The following is a 22364-nucleotide window of genomic DNA, read 5'->3' as shown; positions in this document are numbered from 1 at the left end:
TTCTAATGACTCTTGTTTTCTCTTATATCAGCTGATAATATAGACTTTTCCATCAGTAAATATTGGAGATTGGTAGCTTATTAGTGCGTTTATTTGTAAAAGAATGTTGAATTTTAAAATGAGATCAAAATCAAAGCATAAATTCATTTTTATTGCATCTCCCTTAAATGATATAGGCTTAATATTTCAAGAGAGAACTGATTCAATTCAAAAGCTTCCAAAAGTCATTGGAAAGAATTTGATGATCTGGTACCAGTTAGACTTTCCAGTTGCCTTGATGGTTAAACAGAACTCTCATGTTCAAAGGCAGCCTACCATTCAGATTTTGGGGACACAGCATGGAAAGGCTGTTGCTTTCCTTACCTGCTTTTAGGCTTCTCGTTGGCTATTACTGGAAACAGGATATTGAACTAGCTGACCCATTTGTGGGTTTCAGTAGTACTATTCTTACCTTTTTAGTAACTCATTGCATTCATAGATTGTTTTATTAAATTTGAGAAATGCATTATTTCATGTTGTAAAAAGATTAACTTCTATAATTTCCATGTGTATTTTCTGTTCTAGCATCTAGTATATTTTGTTTGTAATAAGCTGTTAATTTTTAATAAAATATTAGATGGCTGCTTCATATATAATACAATTGGTTTTATTGTAGGGAAACATTTGCTATGAAGATGGAATTATCCCCTGCATGTATGAAGTGGGCTCCAAGTAGAGTGGATATATCATTCACTTACTGTGAGTGTACACAGAAATGTAAGCTAAATAAATCAATATTGTTATACTTCTTCAGTTGTATTGGATAATGTGTATGTATTTACTTATCTGATTTTGATGAAGTCTCTCACTTTACTTTTAACTGACTGGTTTTCTGAGCACAGCCTGGCTGGATGCATGTTTACTAGGATGAAAAGCTGCTATGATGGGGGCTGGCTCTCAGGGCAGTCTAGGTAGGGTTGTATGCAGCTGGTTAGGTGAACACTTGCAATTCTGTGCCTTGCTGACAGCTTTCTAAGGAAGGGAGTAGGGGGATACACTTACACTTTCCCTTATTTTTACCAAACATAATTATTTTGAAAGTTCAAATCAGAGGATGTAACCAATTTTAGTAGCCACCTCCCTCCCAAAGCCAAATACCTCACAAATGGGTAGCTGTTGCTCTGATTATTCCCAGTAGGATTTGTTGTACTGTAACTTCTGCTGAGAGAGGAAGAACACAGTGTGTGGAAACTTATGCATAGTATGGAAAAGATGGGTTTATTATCCAGCCCCTCGTATAATCCTTACGCGTATTATAATATGTATGATCGATAATAACTTGGTTGCTTATGGAAGCAGGTTAATTGGTTAGAAATGCTTCAAAAATAAAATGCAGTAACCCATCGCAAGGGAAGCTGATGTATTAATCAGTCTGATACAAGCTTTAGAGTGAACTGCAAATTAATCTGGGGGCCTTAAAAGTTCGAAACAGCTGTACTTTAAAAAAAAAATTCCAGTTAGGAGAGAATTATTTGTACTGTATTTTATGATCAAGGCAGTAAGTGGCCTTGCCAATTTATCATATAAAACTGTACAGTAAAAATGTGAAGTACATGTGTGATCGGGCATCAGAAAAAAGACTGCCTTAGGGATCCACACAAGATTAGTGGCATGGTTGGAAAATTCTTGTGCTGTATAGTTATTTATAACATGTCTGACAAGAATATGAAGGACTATTCCATGTGGTAGGTTCATATGAAAAATATCAAGCATCACAAACCATGTAGGGGTTTAAAACTGCTTGAGGGCATCTTGATAGCCAGTAGAGTTGGCATCATACACATAACTAGCTCAGTTAAGAATCTGGCATTTATTTTGGGAATATTTACAGTATCTCTCCAATGACCTACCTATGGCAGCTCACTAATAAAAACACCATAAACATAAATGATCAATTGGGTGCTGTGTGGTTTCCGGGCTGTATGGCCGTGTTCTAGCAGCATTCTCTCCTGACGTTTCGCCTGCATCTGTGGCTGGCATCTTCAGAGGATCCATCTCTGAAGATGCCAGCCACAGATGCAGGCGAAACGTCAGGAGAGAATGCTGCTAGAACACGGCCATACAGCCCAGAAACCACACAGCACCCAAGTGATTCCGGCCGTGAAAGCCTTCGACAATACATAAATGATCAATATTTTTTTTCAGTATTGAGCAACTACTGAGCAGCCTAAGTTAGAAGTTCCTTAGAAGTATTTGTCCTGGAAGCAAACAATAACAGTTAAAAAAAAAGCTCAGAAGGTGGGGGGGTGCTGTAACAGGCAGGCACTGTGAGCCTCAAAGGAGAGGGCATTGCAAAGGTAAGGTGCTGAAACTGAAAATGCCCCAATTCTAAGCAGGATCTGTGTAAGTGGGGATACAGAGCAGGTCACATTTTCACAAAAAACAGACTCATTCTAGTTCCTACAGAATGTGATCTACTCTTCCTACAATGGTTATTAAGTTGACATTCTGAAGCTCCAGATCTTTTAGAAATGTACAGTGGTGAGCTAATGCCAACAAGAACAACTGCAATTAGAAACTTCCTAAAACTCTCAGGACCTCCCCCCCGGAATTTCTTTTGTACAAGGAGATGCAATACTAAATTCAGCTATGTTAATTCACCTACTACTGACCAGTTTCTCCAGAACATTTTAGGCTGCATAACCTCTGAAAAATGCAAACTCACACACACCAGCATGTGTGTAAGTTTATAATGCTCAAAATCCAGGTAGGTGGGAGAGGGTACGTGAAAACTCCTGAGAGACAATTTAATGATAACATGAGATGCTCTTTGTATATATTACAATAAAGTACTATAAATGTATATTTTCCAATTTCCAGCAACAGGTAGAGTGCTAGGGATCAATGCTTGTACTCCACTTTAGAGCCAGAGCCCCTCCCTGTCTCTAGGGAGTCAGTCTGCCTCCAGTGCAATCCTTGGCAGAGTTACTCCAGCACATTGATTTCAATGGGTGTAGTCAAGTACTATGGCACTGTAAAATACTGTAAAGAATGCTTCAGTTTGCAAATGGCTATCCTCTTTCCCAGCCTATCTGCCCGTTTGCTCATAGCACTAAAGCATTTGCATTGTGAATAATTTACCAACTTATAAAATGGGTGACTCTCACAAAAGGACACCTGCCAAGCCAAGAGCTATTTCCCTCTCTAATTAACATAGTGAACTGTCTCCCAAAATTTGGAAAATTACATTGACAAAGGTTTCTTTACCTGCAAGAAATAAAGGGAAAAGACAGCAAAGATTCCTGGCTGTGAAGAATCAGAAAAGAGAAAATGCCACCAGTACTGCAGGTACAGAAGCAGTGCACAGAATTTTATTTAGCTGTCTCTCAAAGACAAACCATGATTACATTGGGCATAATAAACATGGGTCCACAAGTGGTCCCTAGGCTTAGAACCCTGTATCTCTAATTCAGTGTTTCCCAACCTTTTTGAGGTCAGGGTACCCTTGACCTCACTCTTCATATCTCACGGTACCCCTGCCGCCACCCTCCACCTTCCCCTCCCATTGCCCCTGCTTGCCACACACCCCACCTTCCCCTCACAGGGTGAAGGGAAGCACTGGTGGGGGGGTGGCTGCTGACCTTGTGGCAGGCCCTGCCCCATGGGCCAGCTCCATGTCCTTGCTTGCGCCAGTGGGAGACACCACAAAAATGAGGGGGGGCGGTAGTGTTGCCGCGGTACCCCTGGGACATGCTCACGGCACCCCAGAGTACCCTGGTTGAGAATGGCTGCTCTAATTTATCAGACAAAGGAAAAATGGGTTCTAAGGCCCTCCCTTATTTTGGAAAACATTTAAAGAGATCTTTAAACCCAGCATACCTACAGGGAAAATACGCCAGGAAAACCCCAGGCAATGTTCTTAGGGGCCAATTAACTCCATGGGAATCCTGCACTCCTCCCAATGCACTAAACTAAGTTCCATCCAGAATGCAAGCAGGTATTGTCTCACCCAGAGAGGCAGGACATTACATCTAGTTATACCACGGACCAAGCTAGTCTTGTCTTCAGTTTAATTCAGTCAACTTTCCCACACACCCTTTGTAGTATGAGCAAATACTGCATTTTTCTTTACAAAATTCAAACCCAACAGACTAAAAGTTAAAACAGCTCTTCTGCCTAGTAATTTGGATTCAGTCACTCTTGGGACTCCGACATCAACTTGGAACAAGGTATTGCCCAAGGGCCATCTCCCATTGCCCAACAATCCTCAAGGAATCCTAGACCATAGGACCACTTCCTGACAGGCAAGGTCTATTTTACATTCTTCCCTTCATTCCCCATTCAGGGAGCAACCCTTTCTCCACTAATGTAACTTTACTTCAGACTAGATTGTGTACTAGCTTCCCCTTAATGTATGTGACATTCACCTGGATCAACTGCTTACTTCTGAATTGGCTCTATCTCTCTTGTTTTAATGCTGTCTCTGTTATTGTAAATAAAAGTATATTTACAGTATATTGCCTCCTTTCATTTCTGGAAGCATGGTACCAAGTTTGACCCATGTATACTCAAGCTTAAAGGTACCAAAAAACCCACAGACTTTAGGCTACACTTAAGAAATGTTACCTATGCACAGGAAAGATTTGTATAAGCAATAGTAGACAGTAGCTACCCAGCTGGTGAAATGCTGCATAATTTCAGAGGTGTTTGCAACACTGTGTGTTGTGAACAAATATTCATGGCAAACATGAGAGAGACTGGATAAAATCCCGACATTTCAAACATGTCTGGATGTCACTATTTCTACGATGGTCCCTGGTTCATGCAGTGTAATTCTCTTAAGTGAATACATATTCAGAAAAAGTTTTGACAGCATGTTGGGTTGGATCCCACAGCGCAAGGAACACAGATTTCTTCCCCATTTCCAAGTACTGTCTGATCATATTTTTTTTCTAGGGCCAAGGGACTCATCTGTATTAGCAGTCCTCTTCAAGCAAAGTCCCACTAAAAAGCAGAAAAGGCGATCCCATTCCAGTCAGCTGACCCACGTGATTATTAGTTATACCTTTTTCAACATAAAAGAACGAACATTAAGAGTGGTCCTGTGTTCTTCAATGGGAGTCACAGCAGCATGATTCCGCTTTTCAAAAAAGTCCAGATTCTCTTGCAGCATTTTAAAATGTTACTTCTATGCCACTTTCTCTTAACCATTATAATCTACAGTTAAATGTAACACTTTGATAAGATAGCGTTTATATCATCCTGGACGGCTGTTAGGAAGACTTGGCTTTTTTGTAAAGTTGAACCCACCATTTTCTTTCTTGCAACAGGAATGGGAACCAAAATGGTGAGTGCAACTTTACAAAAAAGCCAAGTCTTCCTAACAGCTGACCAGGTTGATATAAATGCTATCTTATCAAAGTGTTACGTTTAACAGTGCAGATGATAATGGTCTAGAGAGAAAGAAGCACCAAAATAACATTTTAAAATGCTGCAAGATAATCGGTGTGTGTGTGTGTGTTGGGCAGTCACTAGGACCTGGCAGAGCATTTGATCAGAAAGGAGGTCCAGGAAGATGAGGTGAGTTTATCCACGAATCTTCTTGCTTCTTTTTATTGGAAAGGGTATATTCTCCAAGAGTTACAACTGATCTCCAGACTACAGAAATAATTTTCTGAAGAAAAAAAATGCAGCTTCAGAGGGAAAACTCTAGGATTCTAGGTGAAACCTCCTCCCCAAATTCTCCTTTCCAGACACCTGTAGCTATATCTGGAATTTCCCAGGCTGGAGTTTGCAACCTTTAACTTTAGGAGTAAAGTGTATTGGGATTGGAGAAGGATAGGGCAATGGGGGAGGCAAGAAGAGAGGCATGGAAGGTCTTGGATCGTTAGTCCTCCATTTACAGATTGTGGTACTGAACCACTTCTAGCATGTATTAGTACCATACCATCAACAGTTATTTCAGTTAACCCCTGAAAAAAAAGAATGCCAACAGGAACAGATGAATACTGTGTGAGGCAGTTTTCTTTTGGCGGATTACTTACTCCCTCAATAATGCATTTATGTACATTCACCATGCAGTGAAGCACCATTATATACACCTATTGGCCCTCCTTAACTGTTCTTGGGAAGGATACACACTGATGAAATTTCACATGGTAAGTGTACCTAAACTTTACAGCAGGGAGAACTTGACAAGAAGTTATTAGCAAGCATCATGTGTTCTTCACATCTGAATTCAGGTCCCAAGTATTCTTTATAAAATGAACTACACAAAAAGAACAGACAGCATTAATTGATTTGAATGATTTTTTAAAAAAATTGGGAGTAAAGAATTGTAACTATAATACTATTAATACACATCTGTGATACAGACACATCTAGAAGAGCTCAACGATTCTAATATCTCCATCCCAAAAATAATACAAAGTTGAAAGAACTGAAATAATAAAGGACCTAGTTTCCTCCGTGTGTGGTGTGTGTGTACATGAGATTACTAATTAACAGAAAACCTGAAAAACTATGAGTGGCTGGGACAGAACAGAGAATTTGGGGGTACTCAATTATATTGACTGATTGTGTTCAGGATTGCCAAGAGTCTAGTATTTGGAAAAGCAGTTAAAGGAAGGGATTATGATTGTAAGCCACTTTGAGAATCCTTAAAATTGAAAAATTGTGGAGTATAAAAACCAATTCTTATCTGAATAAATCAGCATGAAATTAGTTCACAGGATAAGCTTTCTTTGTTCTCATCTGAAAGCAGCAGTTCATACATACGGAGGGACCTTGGCAAGGTAAGTACCTGAGCACTCCTATTCCCAGAACTCTCTTCCTCCTGAGGTTTCCTATAGCATTTCTTTTCATGTTTCTCTACATAAAAGAGTTTCCTGTATTGTCAGTTAAGTTGCTTGTTTTTGACTAGTAACTGTGTTTAGCAGTTCAATACAGATTTTGGTCCGAGGTAGCCAAGAAATGTTCAGGTGCACACACACCCTTTTCTTTAAAGAAACAGAATTTGGCTCATTTTTCTGTTTTGGACCCCAAACTATGGCCCTATTCTGCATTAAACACCCGAACTGTTGCCATTTCAGCCTACAGGCATGGGACAAATCTTTGAAAAATTCCTACTGCACATCTGAGACAAGCATATGAAGGAGGACTCAGCATATCTTTTCCCTGGCATGCTACCTGTCCACTGGTAATCTACACATTTGCTGCGGTACAGTTTATGAAAAGTATCTCTTGATGCTGACAAATGTACATGGCAGGTATGCATAACAAGTGTACCTTTGAAACAAGGTATGATCTTTCAGACCAAAGATTGCTGTTGTGCAGGCTGTTCAATTACACAATTTTGTCTAGCACAGCCAATAAAACAGCAGTTTGGATACATTGTTAGTAAAGCTAGCCTTTAAATCTCCTTTATAAAGAATATAAAACATCCCAAGTAAGGATCTACTTCACACCATAATTTTCAAGTAATATAGGAAGTGATTTAACAGTAACCTAATTACATCAATCTTTATATATGCAACAAGTGTTTATACATTATTCAGAAGAAAGCAGCACAAGAACAGCAGTTGCTAGGATGGTTTCCATACATTTGACAAGCACACTTCTCAGTTGCCATTTAAGGCCGTTATTAGAAAAGCACTCTGCCAAGTTCAAACATGACCTGTAAAATAAACAGAACATGAATACATATATTGTTGAAATCAAAAGTTCTTTATCAATAACTAGCGTACCTGCTACACATTGCTGTGGCTCAGTCTGGTGAAGTGGAAAAGAAAGTGAATGGTTCTAATGTGTCATTGCACAATGCTTGCAAGGGAGGGGAGGGGCAAGGGGCCTCTCACTCCCCTCCCTTCCTCCCATTCCCTTGCATGGCACCTGCCCCCTCCCTCCCTCATGTTCCCCTTCCTCTGCTAGGGTGGGTGGCTCATGTCCAGATGGCAGCCACCATCCCTTTCACTCCCTTCCCTTGCAGGCGAAGTGTGTTGCTGTTGACGTCCACCAGATGGCGCTGTTGCAGAACAAAACCATGGTTCCAACTGTCACAGGTGTGGCATGTACACAATACCTCTCACAGTTAGGCTGAAACGCACTCCTAAGAGATGTGTGTATGAAAGGGTATCCATTTCTACTTGACTTTTGGTTCCTATGTTTGGGGGGGTGAGAACTGGGTGGAACGTAGCTTGTTATCATGGTTTACCTGGGACAGGTGTGGTACATGAGCTAGGTAAGTAGCTTAAAACACACTGGAAGGCATGAGCTACGTTGTGTTCAAATTTCAGAGCGTTTGGTCCAGCAAACCCCCGGGCCCTCCCTCACCTTCCCCTTCCTCCGCTAGGGTGGGTGGGCCATGTCCAGATGGCGAGCCCCGTCCCTTTCACTCCAGTTTTCAAAGGCAGCTTGGTTGTTTTCCTTTTATCAGAGGGTGTTGCTTTGACGGCCAGCAGATGGCACTGTTGCGGAACAGAACTGTGGTTCCAACTGTCACAGGTGTGGCATGTACACAATAACTGGCACAGTTGTGACATGTACACAACAGGAGATGTGGAAACAGTATGAAAACCTGGCCGCACACGAATGTGACGTTGTGTGAAAATTTCAAAGCAAGCGGTCCAGGCATTTTGGCATTAGAGCATCAGTAACAAATACACTGTTAGCTTTTTATATATATAGATGAAAGCCAAGTCCCAGGCCTACTAGCAGTCTTTAATTTGCTCACTGGGTATGAAGAACTGGAGGGAGTAGCAGCTGCATGCATCTCCCAGAATACAAACAACTTTGTAGTTTGCCTGAGAAGGTACACTTTTGGACCCCACTGAAGAAGAGGCCACAGGTGCCAAGATTAATACTCATTTCCATCTTAAGGCTTTTTCATGCTGTCCAAAATTCATACAAGAAAAAAAAATGTGTAGAAAATATGGAATCCATGGAAAATCACATGCAGCTTCCCATCCTTCAAAAGAAACCACAAGTGACTGATTTCACAGGATGTGAATTAATGACACTACTACAGAATATTGCTACACACTAACCTCTATGGTTATGAGGATCACTATCATCCACTCCAAGCGCAAGGCATGTTTTTCACTCAAGTGACTTCGCATCAAGTCTGTCAGCTCTGTGCAGTGTTGAAGCTTTTCATTCATCACCTTCAGTAGTAAGGATACAAAAGCACTGGTATTTCAAGTCTTGACAAAATGATTTTGTTAAATATTTCCTAAATGGCCCAGAAGAGGCCTCATGAATACCCCAAATATATTGATTCTGATAAAATCAGACAGGGATTTGTGTTTTACCTCCCACCCATCATAACCATGACTAAATTCATAAATGGACTTTTTTTGTAGCTAAAAGTTTTAATTGTTTACTTTCACTTACAAAATTGTAACTATTTAGACTACCTTGAAAACTAAGAAAAATCTCTCTTTATCATGGATAAGTTTAGAATCTTATTTTGTTGTTTCTTAACAGTTAGTCTGTGTTTATGTAATCAATTACCATCCAATCATAACACACTGCACCCCACCCACCCAGCCCCCTCTTCCTTGTTCTACAGACTTACATTTTAAATCCCAGGAACATTAATTTAAAGCTCCACATTAAAACACAGAAATAAAACACACAGTATATGGCAAAACACAACCGGAAACATCAGTGCTTACTAGCCCACTTCCCTATTTATATTTATATGTTTGTTTTAAATGTTTTCTACGTTTTATATATGTTCACCACCTTGGGAACTCTTTGGGTGGAATGGTGGTATAGAAATGTTTCAAATAGATAGATGAACTCCAAGGAACTATTCCCTGACGGGTAAAGGTCCCTTCTCTCATCTTGGCTCAAAGCAGAGAGAGACCTGCAGTCCAGGGACAAATGTAACAGACTGATGGTCTAGACTGCAAGCATCCACACAAGAAGAAAATAAATGCCCTCAGCAGAAACACGTATGAACATTACAAAGACTACTTTGTCAAGATAAAAAAAAATAAAATATATACCTTTACTCTGCGATTAATACTGAGAAATTGACATGTTTTATCATAAAGCTGTTCAAGATGTTCTCTGTCCCAGTAGAAATCTGGAGTGATCAGCAGATCTGAACTGAGGTTTATATGGTGCCTGAGGAAGGGAAGATAGATGTTACAACTCTGATCATGGGTCCAAGCTAGGAAATAATATTAATGAGTTCTATCCAGACTAAGCAATCATTCCCTTCTCAATGGTTCAAAAAGTTTTAAATGTAATAAAATATTAATATTCAACAACTAGCAATGGCGGTTTCTGCACGGGCTGAAAGCAACGGCTTCAGCCCAGTAAAACACCGTTTTGGCGGGGACCCTTCGCACAAGCGCCGCTGCCAAATCGATGCAGCAGCGCTCTGTGCCAGCCAAAATGGTGTATTCAAAACTCGCTTGGGGAGTGAGTTTTTCTGCAAACACCAGCTTCCATCCGCTGCCATGCGAACGACAGCGGGTGGAAGCCGGCATTTTTCTCCTCGCTCAACGCCTCGCTACCTTCGCTGGCAGCCGCCGCCGCTTCATCGCCGCTCTGAGTAGGGAAGGGGACATTTCTGGTCTCCAGGGGCCCAGCTGCTGCTGTGGCCATGGGAGCGTGTCCCCTTCCCTCCGCAGAGCGACGATAGAGTGACGCAGCTGCCAGCAGAAGGTAATGAGGCGCCAGCCGGGGAGTGGAATACGCTGCCAGCGGAGCTGGCTCCCCGCAAAGCTGCAAGATCCTATGGGGCCGCGGTGCTTAACGTGTTTTGATAGCCTGCATCGGCATGATTAATGCCGATGCAGGGTCTCTCCCTTGGCTGTGCGGAAACCGCCTATGAGAGGCTTGTTAAACTCTTCTTGCAGAATATCTATTAAGGGTCCAGTAAGGAGGTCAATTCTATATAAAAAAGAAGTTTTCCCTACTGTTAATGGTAAATTCTGAGCTCTCCTTTATATATTTTTTTACAAATTATATCTGTTCATTATTGTGCAATGCTAGAAGCATCAAGGAAGGTTATGTAAGATTTTTGGAAAACACAGAACAAGTTATTAACACTCTATTTCTACACAGAAAGCTATGCTTCCACATGGATAAACTAGTAACTTTGCTGATATCAAAGTCAGTATTAGAAAAAAAGATGGTTGGAAAATAGGGGAAGGATCTGGCAAATGAGACTCATCAGGATTAGAAACAAACAAGAAATAGAATGCCTTTTGGTAGAGACTAGAGATGTGAAGGTTTGTGTCCTGGCTCTGCCAGAGGCTCTGTCGTCTCCTCCCATTTTTTTACATTTGGAGAACACTAAAAACTATTAAATATGTGGGTCGATTCTTATTTATTAAAATACTTATGTCCCATATTTCTTTTTGGCTAAAGTTTGAAGGTTTCCTCCAAATTAAGTGACTGTTCCAAAGGAAGAAGGCAACTAGAAGAATGGTTGGATCAATTCATAATTTATTTCAGAGTGAGTGAAAAGCCTTTGAAGCCAAGGTTTTATTCAATCAAAAGGTACAGCATGAAAGTGTTCACGAAACACAGCCTCCAGCATTAGAGAATAATTCCTATGCTGCAGCACATTTTCAAGGTTATCTTTACTGTTTAAACATGTTACAGTGAGTATGATGACAATACATTATTGCAGAGTTTAATGTTTCCACGATTATAAAGTTTAATTTGATAACCAAATATGTGACAGTCCTATTGCGACTGCATGAGTATGTCTGTCAAAATAATGTCTTGTGTTTACAACCAAATTTGTTTTTTTTTTAACTTCAACATTCAGTTGGCCAAAATTGCTAGGCAGGTGTCTCTCAAATATGGGTTATATTGGCAATTTTACTTGTGTGTTTTTTATTTCTAAATACCATAAATATGTCAGTACAATTTTATATGCTAAGTTATGAATTGTGCATTTTGTCGTGTAAGCAGAGTACATTAAGCTTAGGTGTGATAGGAAAGTAAGCATTGCATATTTTTCTCAGAATCAGCATTTTCACGAAAGCCCCCCATAACTTCAAAATTTATAGAAATTTTAAATCTCTAGTGTAAACTGGATAAAGCTGATCTACACACATAGTTTAAGCTGACGGCTAAACTCCAATCTGTCTCCCTTCCACCCACCCCTGGCCTTGATTTTATAAAGTTACCTTAAGGCAAACAATTCCCCTATTTTCTGCATAACATCAGCATGAGAGAGTTTCACTTTCCTTCTTGATTTCAGTATCTGTAAAAAGTTGTACGTACTTTGTCAGTGAGTGGGTGAGCAGTAAAATAATCATCTATATAATTTCTGAGCATTATTGTTATTATTGACTACTTGAAATGTTTTTATTGACTTCCAGGGCACTTAGCAGAAAACAGAACTTTTGTAATTCAAATTGTACAGAGAAGAATTGCATTTTAAAAACAAAAATGTAATTGGATTATTTGGATACAACCATGGCTATTATTTTTATACATAACTTGCTGACATTTTTGGCTACTTAGTTGAGGATGGGGTGTGGGATGCAGGTGAAAAAAGAGAGGAGTTATAGTCTGATCCCATTCAGCAATGTTCTCCTCTATCACTAAATACTGTCTCACATCTTTCTTTTCTTTGTGGGTAAGGAATATCTTTTAAAGGTATTATTGCTGTAACTGAAGCTCTTTTTGTAAATATATGCTCATATGATAAATTTTAACAGGCAAACAACAAAACTTTGGGAAGTCATCAGGTCTATAGCAGGAAACAAGGCTCAGTTTTTCACTTGGAGCCATGCCTATGCTACTTTGTAGCAGTCCCTTCTCCTGCAGACAGACTCGTATAAATTTGGTTACTGATCTGGGAGTTCCCAGTACCACAGAAGGAGAGATTTCAGGCTATCAAGTCTATCCAGAGAAAAATTGAAATAGAACTCATAAGAACAACTTACTGTCCTTTTCCATTAAGAAAATTATTATATATATTTTTTTCACTCAAATTTGTATCGCTTAGATTTGGACTTTCATTCTAAAGCATGCAGAAGGATGGGCAAACATAAGAAGCTGCCTTCATCCTCCTTTGCATAATTATTTCTAAACAACTTTCCATTAAAATGTGTAATACGAGGATTCATAATTAATGTGAAATCGCACACTCACTGAAATACAATGTTCCTGTAAAATATACCAAAACTGGTTTAATGAGGAAATGTTTTCCTGGTTACAACATATTTAAATTAAGTATCTTAAATCAAATATGTTGTGCTTCTATATTTAGACACAAGTTTGACACTGAAATTTCAGTCCAAATATATAGCCAAAAATGTGTGCCGGTCTGCTTCTATGTAGTCAATATAAATAAATGAAACAGTTTTAAATACCTCAGGTATTGATTGGATAGATTCTACAAAGTTATCCAAGGATGCTTCCCAAATGGCCAGTTTTACTACAGAGTGGGGGAAAGTACAAGAGGCATGTTATACGCATTCTCTGCTTTAAGTATTATCACAAAATAAAATTCTTGTTCTGAGGGTTTGTTTCCAAACATTAGGTTGTCCTAACTTTCCAGGTAACCTAAAAAGTAGCCCTGAGATGTGCATTAGTTTAAAGCTTTTAAGACAGTCCTACTCCAAGCAGTTCAGTCTGCAGCAAGTTAAAAAAAAACTATGATTCAAAACTACATAAAAACAATCCTTCAATTACATTTTTAAAATGACCCCAAGATTACTTCCAGTGAATTTTTAGCATGTGCAAGAGAAAAGACTGGACATCAGGATTCAATCGATCAAATGAGTTATAGCAGGGGTCCCCAAACTTTTTAAACAGGGGGCCAGTTCACTGTCCCTCAGACTGTTGGAGGGCCGGACTAAAAAAAACTATGAACAAATTCCTATGCACAAATGATTGTAAAATGTTTGATTTCACCTTTCAGCCTTTCTGTCATGGTCTATTTTTAGAACAGTGACCAAAGTACGTCAAGTACAGGGTGGGCTCCAAATATTGTTGGGGAGGCTGTGGGATACCTTCCGCTGTTAAAAAAAAGCAGAACTTTCCCAATGAAGCATTCCATCTAACCCAGGATCAAGTATCTTCCTGGGTTCTTTACTCCCTAGCAGCCAGCGAGCAATTCGCCAGCCTGGCTGATGCCAATGGGAGTGAGGCGGAACAGAAAGCCTGAGAGCAACACATGGAGTAGCCGAGAGGGAAGGGCGGAGCAGGCGTTGCCACATGTAAGGTTTCCAACTCTGGGTCAGAAAATGCATGGAGATTTGGGGGTGCCATCATGTAACTGCAATCAACGGCCTTTGGGGCCAGTTCCTCCTCTCCCTCGAGCCCCCACTGCACATGAATGGAGCCATCGCTGCCATGCCTGGCGGGCCGGATAAATGCCTTCAGGGGGCCACATTTGGCCCCCGGGCCGTAGTTTGGGGACCCCTGAGTTATAGCAATGCAAGTAATGCATACCGCAACACTAATTTCTGGAGCTCAGGTCTCTAATGTAGATATAGCATTCCACTACATTATGGTAAGATTTGCTTGCCTAAGTGCACATCTGTGATTTAATCATATAAACGTGAGAAAAAGGTTCTGTATATGTCAAATGTATATGCAAAGTTTGTATCCAACCATCTATGCATGGAAGTTTCCTGTGCTTCTCTCTGTTTCTCTCTGCTCTTGCAGCTCCTATTGACCCTGGAGAGATTATTCCTGGGGGCGAGGAACCCCACACAGAAAACAGCCACATGGGTTGGGGGACAACAGTGAGGGGGGTGAAGTTGCCTAATCTTTTCAGAGGTGCATCTGAAGGAGGGAAGAGGAGCTTGTCCCTCCTCACTTCAGTCTTCTGACTCCCACATCTGTTGTTCTGTGCAGCTCCTGTGACCTCAAGAATGTTGTTTCTGGGGGTTGGAGAAGTTGCAGGAATGGAGAGGAACATGGAGTAATGCTGCATTCTGTGGACTGGTGATGGAATAGAAGCCAAAATTTCCCCCCTTCTTTTACATATTCCATAGGTGAAATTATTATGCAAATTTAGAGAACAATGACTAAGGATATTGAGCATACACTTACCAGAAAGGCAAAGAGCATTTGAAAAAGCAAACTTCTCTAGAGTGACTTCATCAATATCTAGTTCTGAATTAATCAGGATTTCTCCTCTATGAAGCTTTGATGGCCCTCTGTAAAGAGAATTGGATTTCTCTTAACAGACTACATTGTTTAAACAGAACAAAGATGGTAAAGAATCCATTATACAAGCCATACAGCCCTAGGTGTGCTTTAAAATACAAGTCTGAGCCTGCCAAATGGGTGTGCTACTTTCAATACTCATGTCTTGTTCCAACGTGAAGGCCAGTTTCAAGTGTCTTTAGCACCTGAAAGGGGAGGTTTCATAAGCTGTTTAGTTACTTTCTTCTACTTCTTCAGCTTGGAAATAGCTTCTTCATTCATTTCCCTGTAAGATTTAGGGAAGAACACAGCCAATTGAAATGGACTGATGGAAATGTCCAAAAAAGAAGTTGGGAAGAAAAGTTTTCTATTTGCTTGAAAACATTAAGACCCTGTAAAAGCTGTTACAAAAGTTTTAGAAGTTGCTATTTGCACATGCATAAACCACTAAGTTGCTATTTGCGCATGCTCACCCACTAAGAGTTAGAACACCCTAAAAACAGCTGGTGCACTTTGTGGCTTATTCAGAATCATATCCTTAAGCTATCACTGTTGATATACAGATTAATATGTATTCACCATACATACTGGAAAGTCACTAAAGGAGGTGTTGAAACAGAAGAGAGTATGTGTGAAGTCTGAAAGTGAGATAAGGTTAAAACTCCTCAGAAATTACAAACAATATAATAAATGGACTAAAATCCCTGGAAAATCCAGAGTAGAGTGAGAACAAACGGCAAGAGGAGGCAGACAAAGTACACAGAAGGCCTAATGGAAATAATGTGCCAATTGGTAAGATGGAAGGCTATGGGCAAGAAAAGTAGAAATGTTTGTCCAGTTATGATGGAAAACCAGGTTAAAAGAAGGAATAGAGCTTAAGTGGTCAAGGGCCAAAATAAACTGCTTGAATACAATGGAGAAGGGGACATTCTCTCAGACAGACACCTTAAACCCTATATTAGGCTCATGGACTTTGAAGTCGTCCATGAGGAGATTCGTCTGTTTCTTTATCATCATTGTCTTCAGCCAGTGGGTAATTTTTTTGTTTCACTTGGGCTTCTATTACTGATGTTAATTCTTGCTTAGGTTTTACTTGCCCTCCCCCACCTCCTCTCTCTCTATATAGAGAGCAATTATGTATATTAATTTTTTAGAACTGTTCACTACCTTGAAGACCCTAATTGGGTAGAAAGATAACAATGTTTTAAATTATTAAATATAAACGGTTTACCACCTTCTAAGCTATTTTAATAAAGGAGCAGCATTACCAATTATAAAGCATCGTCAACCATTTTAAGATATGTGATCAGTGGATATTAGTTTGAGTACTCAACAGTTCTGAAGAGGTCTCTGGTAAAGCAGGAAGTGAAGGGAGAAATCAGAGTTTTCTCATTTTCTCTATAAAAAGGTCTTCTGAAAATACACCGCAGCTTCAGAAAGCTGAAAGTCAGCACCGAAGATATTTGCGGAGTGCAATAAAAATGAAGCACTACAGTGAAACTTAATTAGACAGCTTAGTTATCAGGTATACTGAGGGGTTAACCTGAATCGAAGTGTACTGCCTGCACACCACCATGCTGGGGTGGTAGCACATCACCATGTGACTGAGGTAGAGCAACTGTAAGAGGAGGAGTGCCAAGCAGTAAGAGCTGCAGCAGGCTTTGGGTCTCAGTCAGATCTCAGGCATGGCCAGTGGTGGGATTCAGCAGGTTCGCACCACTTCGGCAGAACCGGTTATTGAAATGGTGCTTGTAAACAACCAGTTGTTAAATTGGATCTGGTGGGTTTTCCGGGCTGTGTGTCTCTTTGTGATACGCCTCTGAAGATGCCAGTCACAGATGCAGGTGAAACATTAAGAACAAGATCCACCAGACCACAGCAACACAGCCTGGAAAACCCACCAGAACCAGTTGAATCCAGCCGTGAAAGCCTCAGACAATAAGTTGTTAAATTATTTGAATCCCACCACCGGAACTGGTTGTTAAATTATTTGAATCCCACCACTGGGCATGGTCACCGCCTACTTGAGTCTCTTAACCTTTTGCTGCTGAGTAAAAGGTTTGTTAACTAGCAACCCCAACTTCCACAGATGCCGGTTAACAACCATATTACTATAATGGTTTCTGGAGTTGTTCCTGTTAAAAATTGTATTGACATGTTGCCCAAAACCTTAATATAGATGTATAGAGTTTGGAAGTCTGATATAATAATTTTAAAAAAATATCACACTGCATAAAAAGACTAATTGTTTCTTCCAAATGTAATTTACCAAAAATGAATTTCCCTTCAATTCTAGTCCTTCACCAAACTTGACCAATTTACTGAGTAAAATATCCCATCTGTTTCTGAAGAATTAGCATTGGGTGAATGGTTAACTGAAATGAGAAGGATGGTCACTAAATCCCAAAAATTTGTCAAGGAATGCTAGGAAATAATAATTATGCAGTTTGTAAAAGTGGAATATAAATATAAACCAACTATACTTACTGTCATTCAAAAAAAGTCTCTGCTTGTGAAACTGGTGAATGACTGAGTCAACCTTGAGCTAGCTACCTGCAACTGATCTGCCAATGGGATTGCACTCAGGTCCTGAGAAGAGCTTGGACAGCACTTCTGCAGCTCACCACAACTGGGATCCATCCAAACTTACTCAGTATTAATTGTTGGTGAGATTTAACTTTTATGTACCTCTTTTATGAATTTTTTAATTAAAAAAATGAGATTTCAAAATTTTAATTTGTACTTTTTACATGAAATGCTTGAGGAAAAATCTATCTAACAACAGTTTTCTGTTTTAAGTTACACTAGTGGGCCCAGCCACGCTTCACTGTGGCTCCAGGGAGGGGGGTACGGAAGGGCGGCACAGCTCACTGGGCAGGTGGGATGCGGCTCGAGCATGCGCGAGAGGCCCGTCGGGGCTAGCTGCTTGCACGCGCCGGGAGGGTCCTGTCCCAGGGCCACCACCTGTATGAATGGCTCACGCTCGGCTGGGTTGGGGACGTCTTGTCGTGGCTGACCGGGGGGGATTAGGAATGGAAGGGAGGGGAGAGGGCTACTGTGTGCTTCCTGCGACAGGTTTGTGAACACTCCTTCCTCTCCCTGTGGGCAACAGCAGGCAGTGTCGTGCCTGTGCACACGCATGGAGCTGCAAAGATGGGCAAGGCTTCCCTTCCCTGGACTGGCGGGCCCTGATTGGTCTGCTGCGGGTTTGGGGAAACATGTATTCTACCAGGCTCCAGTGTGACCTGCAAGCCCGGTGAAGGTCACAAACCTGCCCGCCAGGGGAACGGACATCGTGTCAAAATTTGGGAGCAATCGGCCCAGCTGTTTCGGCGTTAGGGCATGACTAACAAAGTCACAGATAGCTTTTTATATATATAATTATAGTCCAAAAGTTATTCATCGTGAAATAAGGATTAGTTTTTAATTATGTAACATGAGGTCATATGTTCATGCAATGTTTAATTTTGGGGGGTAAATGAATTCCATTAATCCATTAATGTCATGCTGTTCCAGAGGTTTCTGTATGATGGTTTTGGGGCAATTTTTCTATCTAGAAGATATTATCGCAGATGTTTGGTTCTGCATTTCTAAAACTGAATTTGTGACTGCAGAGATAGAATCCTGCTATAAAATAAACAGCTGAGAAGAAGACCTTTAGCCCTATTGTTCCTTTTCAAATCTATGTACACAGAATCAACCTTTGACCCAATGGTGGCATTCAAATAATTTAACAACTGGTTCTGGTGGTGGGATTCAAATAATTTAACAATTGGTTGTATACAAGAGGCATTTTAAGAACCGGTTCTGTCGAAGTGCTGAATCCCACCACTGCCCTGACCTCTTAAGTACTAACTTTATGGATCTGCACAAGAAGCTGAGTGTATGAAGGGAGAGAGAAGTGGTACAAATAAAAGTGAAATCTTTTGAGCAGAATACTCCACAAGTGTGAGAACTCTATGTGTATAGCCTAAGGTTTACCATATTATTCTCTCCTTGGAGGAGAAACCTATAAAAGAGACCCAGTTTGGCAATATTTTAATGAAGTCCCTTTAGCTATAAGGAAGGCAGGCATGTGAGCAAAATGCAAACACTGTGACAAAGAAATGCAAACTTTGGTGGCCCGAATGAAACAACATCATGAGAAGTGATTTGATGAAGACAACAAAAGGAAGGCATTTGAAGAGGCAGGATCTTCAGGTTGGTAAACATTTTGATTTTATCACATTTCTTAAAGAGTTAGCAGCCATTTTTCCTTTGTCTATTGTCTACTTCACCTCTTCTTTGAAGAATTTTGCTTATACACTAAGGACTTCTATTACCATGGGTGGACAGTAAAAGTTTTTTGTTTCACTTCATAAAGAAATTAAGAATTTAGATACATTTACATCCTAATCCATTTAGCAAATATGCTGGTGAGGTGGACAAGTTGGGAAGCAGGCCTGGGACCTTGCCAGAAGAAGGGAGGCTGGCATTCAAAGCTGTGTTGGCATCCAGGAGGATGCTGGCACGGCTTGAGGTGTTCCAGGAGTATTCCCAGGGGTGGAGCTGACATTAGTTGGTTTCCACCCTGGCTTTGCTGCCAGGAACATGGCACCTGGGGCTTTGAAATTATGCCATTTAGCCCAACTCAAGAGTTTTCCGGGGAGGGGGGGTGTTGTTTCATTTTCTCTGTCTCCCTTCACTGCCAGAATGCTTTCTGGAGGGGGTGGGGCAACAGAGGTGTCATCCCTGGCTGCCTCAGCCTTTTAGGAGTCATAGGACACCCAGACACTTTGGCAAAGAAGGACAGATATTGGGTAATACATTCAGGAAGAACGTTTATGTTTAGATTGTTTAGATAGCCCAAACTATGCATTTATTACTTACAGATACTTACTCTCCTCTTCTGTAGTTAATCTCTTCATTCTCCCAATGAATCAAAGCAACTTCATATGGCTGAATTTCATGCCTTTCTAGTACTTGCATTATATTCTTCATCTAGAAAATATCCAGTATATGAAAATTGCTGAAAAATACAATGAAATCATCCTATACACCTTTTGGCCATGAGGCTTGACCCTTGCTTGCAGAAAAGTAGTCTTGGGCAGAACCACACAAGGAAAACATACAATTCCCAACATCCTTGTTTGCACAGGAAGTACTACTGGATAGGAGCCAGTGCACAGCCCTTTTCTTATTGCCACCTCTCACTGCAAATAACCACACAGCCCAATTGTTGTTAGTTTCCCCAACAAAGTTCTGAAATTGAAGAACAGCCGGGAGCATCAGTGGTTATGGGAGAGTTAAGCATTCCTGCTTTACACTGATTCTCCCCTGTAAATACTCCTTTGACCCTGCACTTACATTACCACACCAAATGTAATGCTGAAAAACCTGAATTTGCTGAGGCAACATACAGTCCTCCATACTAGCTATCCTTCTAAAGGACCATCCATCCCCATTCACATTTCTGGAGAATAGGTTATTTTTAATCACTAAGTTGCAGCACAAATTGTATCCTGAATTGCTTAATTCAGAAGTATAACTTAAGCAAACTGAGGAGAAAATGCAGAATACAAATTTTACTTCCTTTCCTATCTGGCAAGTAAAAAATTAAAAACCAGTAAATACTGTACTATAAAAGTGCATGTTTAGTAACTTCTGTTGGACATTACAACAAAAGCTTTTGATTTTGAGTAGTTGCAGAGACACTACCTAATTTATCAGTAGTTCTTTTAAAGCTTTTTGCAGCACTGATTGTTTAATACATATGTGCATGTGAAAAATATTTTAGGTATTTCTTCATTATGTTTGTTAACTGCTTACTCTCATTTTCCAAGATTCCAAGTCATGTCAGCCCTTGCCTTCCTTCAAAGCACTTACTGATTTCAGAAAGCTTCCTCCTCCCGCCTTCTCAATAGATACTTTTGATTCCTTACAACTGTTCCCTCACTTAAGGAGCTAAGCTGTAAGGTTCCCCTGTGCTATAATATCTTATCTATGGCTCTTTTGCCTTGGAAAGCCAATTTACAATCACCTGGTTGGCCACAGTGTGAACAGTTTGCTGGACTTGATAGGTCTTGGTCTGATTCAGTATGGCTTTTCTTACGTGCTACTGAAACATATTAAAATTATCAGGCCTTTAGGTTCATACTCCGGCACACACCCAAATGTGGTTTCCACTTACTGTTTTCTCTTCAGTATTCCAGAAGACAACAGACCCTTCCCTGTGTTAACAGAATTGCAAGGAAGTTTTAGTGTTTACATACTAGATTTCAGACTTGTGGCTTCCAATGCTACAAATCACTGTATCCTTCTAGAAGATAGTGAGGGTCAATAAACGGAAACTCAATCCAGACAAGACTGAAGTGCTGTTAAATCAATGTCAAAGCTGTTCAAGGAACAAGCAGTCACAGTCTGACCTGGAAGAGGTTGCACTCTCCCTGAAGGAGCATAACATGGACATGCTGCCACATCCTGGCCCACAGTTGGGAGATGCAGATCTCTTCCATGGAACACAGTTCCTTTTATCAGCTTTGGCTGATACTCTAGCTATGGCTGTTCATTAAAAGGTGTGATTTGGCCATGGTGATCCATGCTCTGATCACACCCATGTGGGAGTAATAATGCACTTTTCATGGGGATGTTTTTAAGAACTGCCTGGAATTTTTGCCAGATCCCAAACATAGAAACCAGGTCATTATCAGAGGGTGGATACAGAAATCCTACCATCACTGTGTCAAACATCTGTATTAGCTACTCTTCTGTTTCTAGACACAATTCAGAGGGCTAGTTCCTAACTTTAATGTTTTCAATACAGTTCTGAGCTGGGGTGCTTGGAATATTGCCTCCTCTCATACCATCATTTATGGCCTGATACTTCAACTTGACTCTCTATGTCCCTGGCCTTCAAGAGCTAAAGTAGGTGGTAACCAAAAATCAGGAGCCAAGATAATTTTTACCCATGCTCTTAACTGAGGGCTTTCATGTTTATAGTTGTTTTTATGGCCTGCTTTTGACCTAAGGACTGTTTTATGAATGTTATTTTTTAGGACATTTTATGTCTTAACATACTTTTAATGGCCAATACCAATTTTTAATGTTTTATCAGTTTTGTTATACTGTCTCTCAAACAGGATTCTATAAAAGTGGCATGCAAGTTTTAAAATAAATAAATACTCGGCGAGCAATTCTTTTTTCTGTAGCTGTCAATTGATGAAACTCTTTAGTTAACTGAAAATTTACAGCCTGTTAGTGGATTAAAACAA

At 40.3% G+C, this 22364-nt stretch overlaps 1 protein-coding gene and 1 long non-coding RNA gene across 5 annotated transcripts in view; one reads left to right on the top strand and one right to left on the bottom strand.

Moving 5' to 3' along the window:
• Positions 1 to 2160: 2160 nt before the first annotated feature.
• Positions 2161 to 4494, top strand: LOC125428539. The gene is made up of 2 exons (XR_007243862.1): positions 2161 to 3451; positions 3785 to 4494. It is a non-coding gene; the product is annotated as an uncharacterized LOC125428539 (long non-coding RNA).
• A 1771-nt stretch (positions 4495 to 6265) lies between these two features.
• RMND1 (required for meiotic nuclear division 1 homolog) overlaps positions 6266 to 22364 on the bottom strand; it is a 28665-nt gene continuing 12566 nt past the window's right edge. For all 4 annotated transcript variants that reach the window (XM_048488738.1, XM_048488753.1, XM_048488727.1 and 1 more), the window contains exons 6-13: positions 21284 to 21323; positions 19994 to 20094; positions 15019 to 15125; positions 13329 to 13393; positions 12135 to 12211; positions 9990 to 10110; positions 9024 to 9140; positions 6266 to 7654 (exon numbers count right to left, since the gene is read on the bottom strand). In XM_048488738.1, coding sequence (XP_048344695.1) covers positions 7622 to 7654; positions 9024 to 9140; positions 9990 to 10110; positions 12135 to 12211; positions 13329 to 13393; positions 15019 to 15125; positions 19994 to 20094; positions 21284 to 21323 — 661 coding nt within the window. In that variant the 3' untranslated portion in view covers positions 6266 to 7621. The remainder of the gene's footprint in view (positions 7655 to 9023; positions 9141 to 9989; positions 10111 to 12134; positions 12212 to 13328; positions 13394 to 15018; positions 15126 to 19993; positions 20095 to 21283; positions 21324 to 22364) is intronic.

This window comes from Sphaerodactylus townsendi, linkage group LG01 (assembly GCF_021028975.2).
Source record: "Sphaerodactylus townsendi isolate TG3544 linkage group LG01, MPM_Stown_v2.3, whole genome shotgun sequence".
In the NCBI taxonomy this organism is placed as follows: Eukaryota; Metazoa; Chordata; class Lepidosauria; order Squamata; family Sphaerodactylidae; genus Sphaerodactylus; species Sphaerodactylus townsendi.
This window is presented reverse-complemented; position numbering and strand designations above follow the sequence as displayed.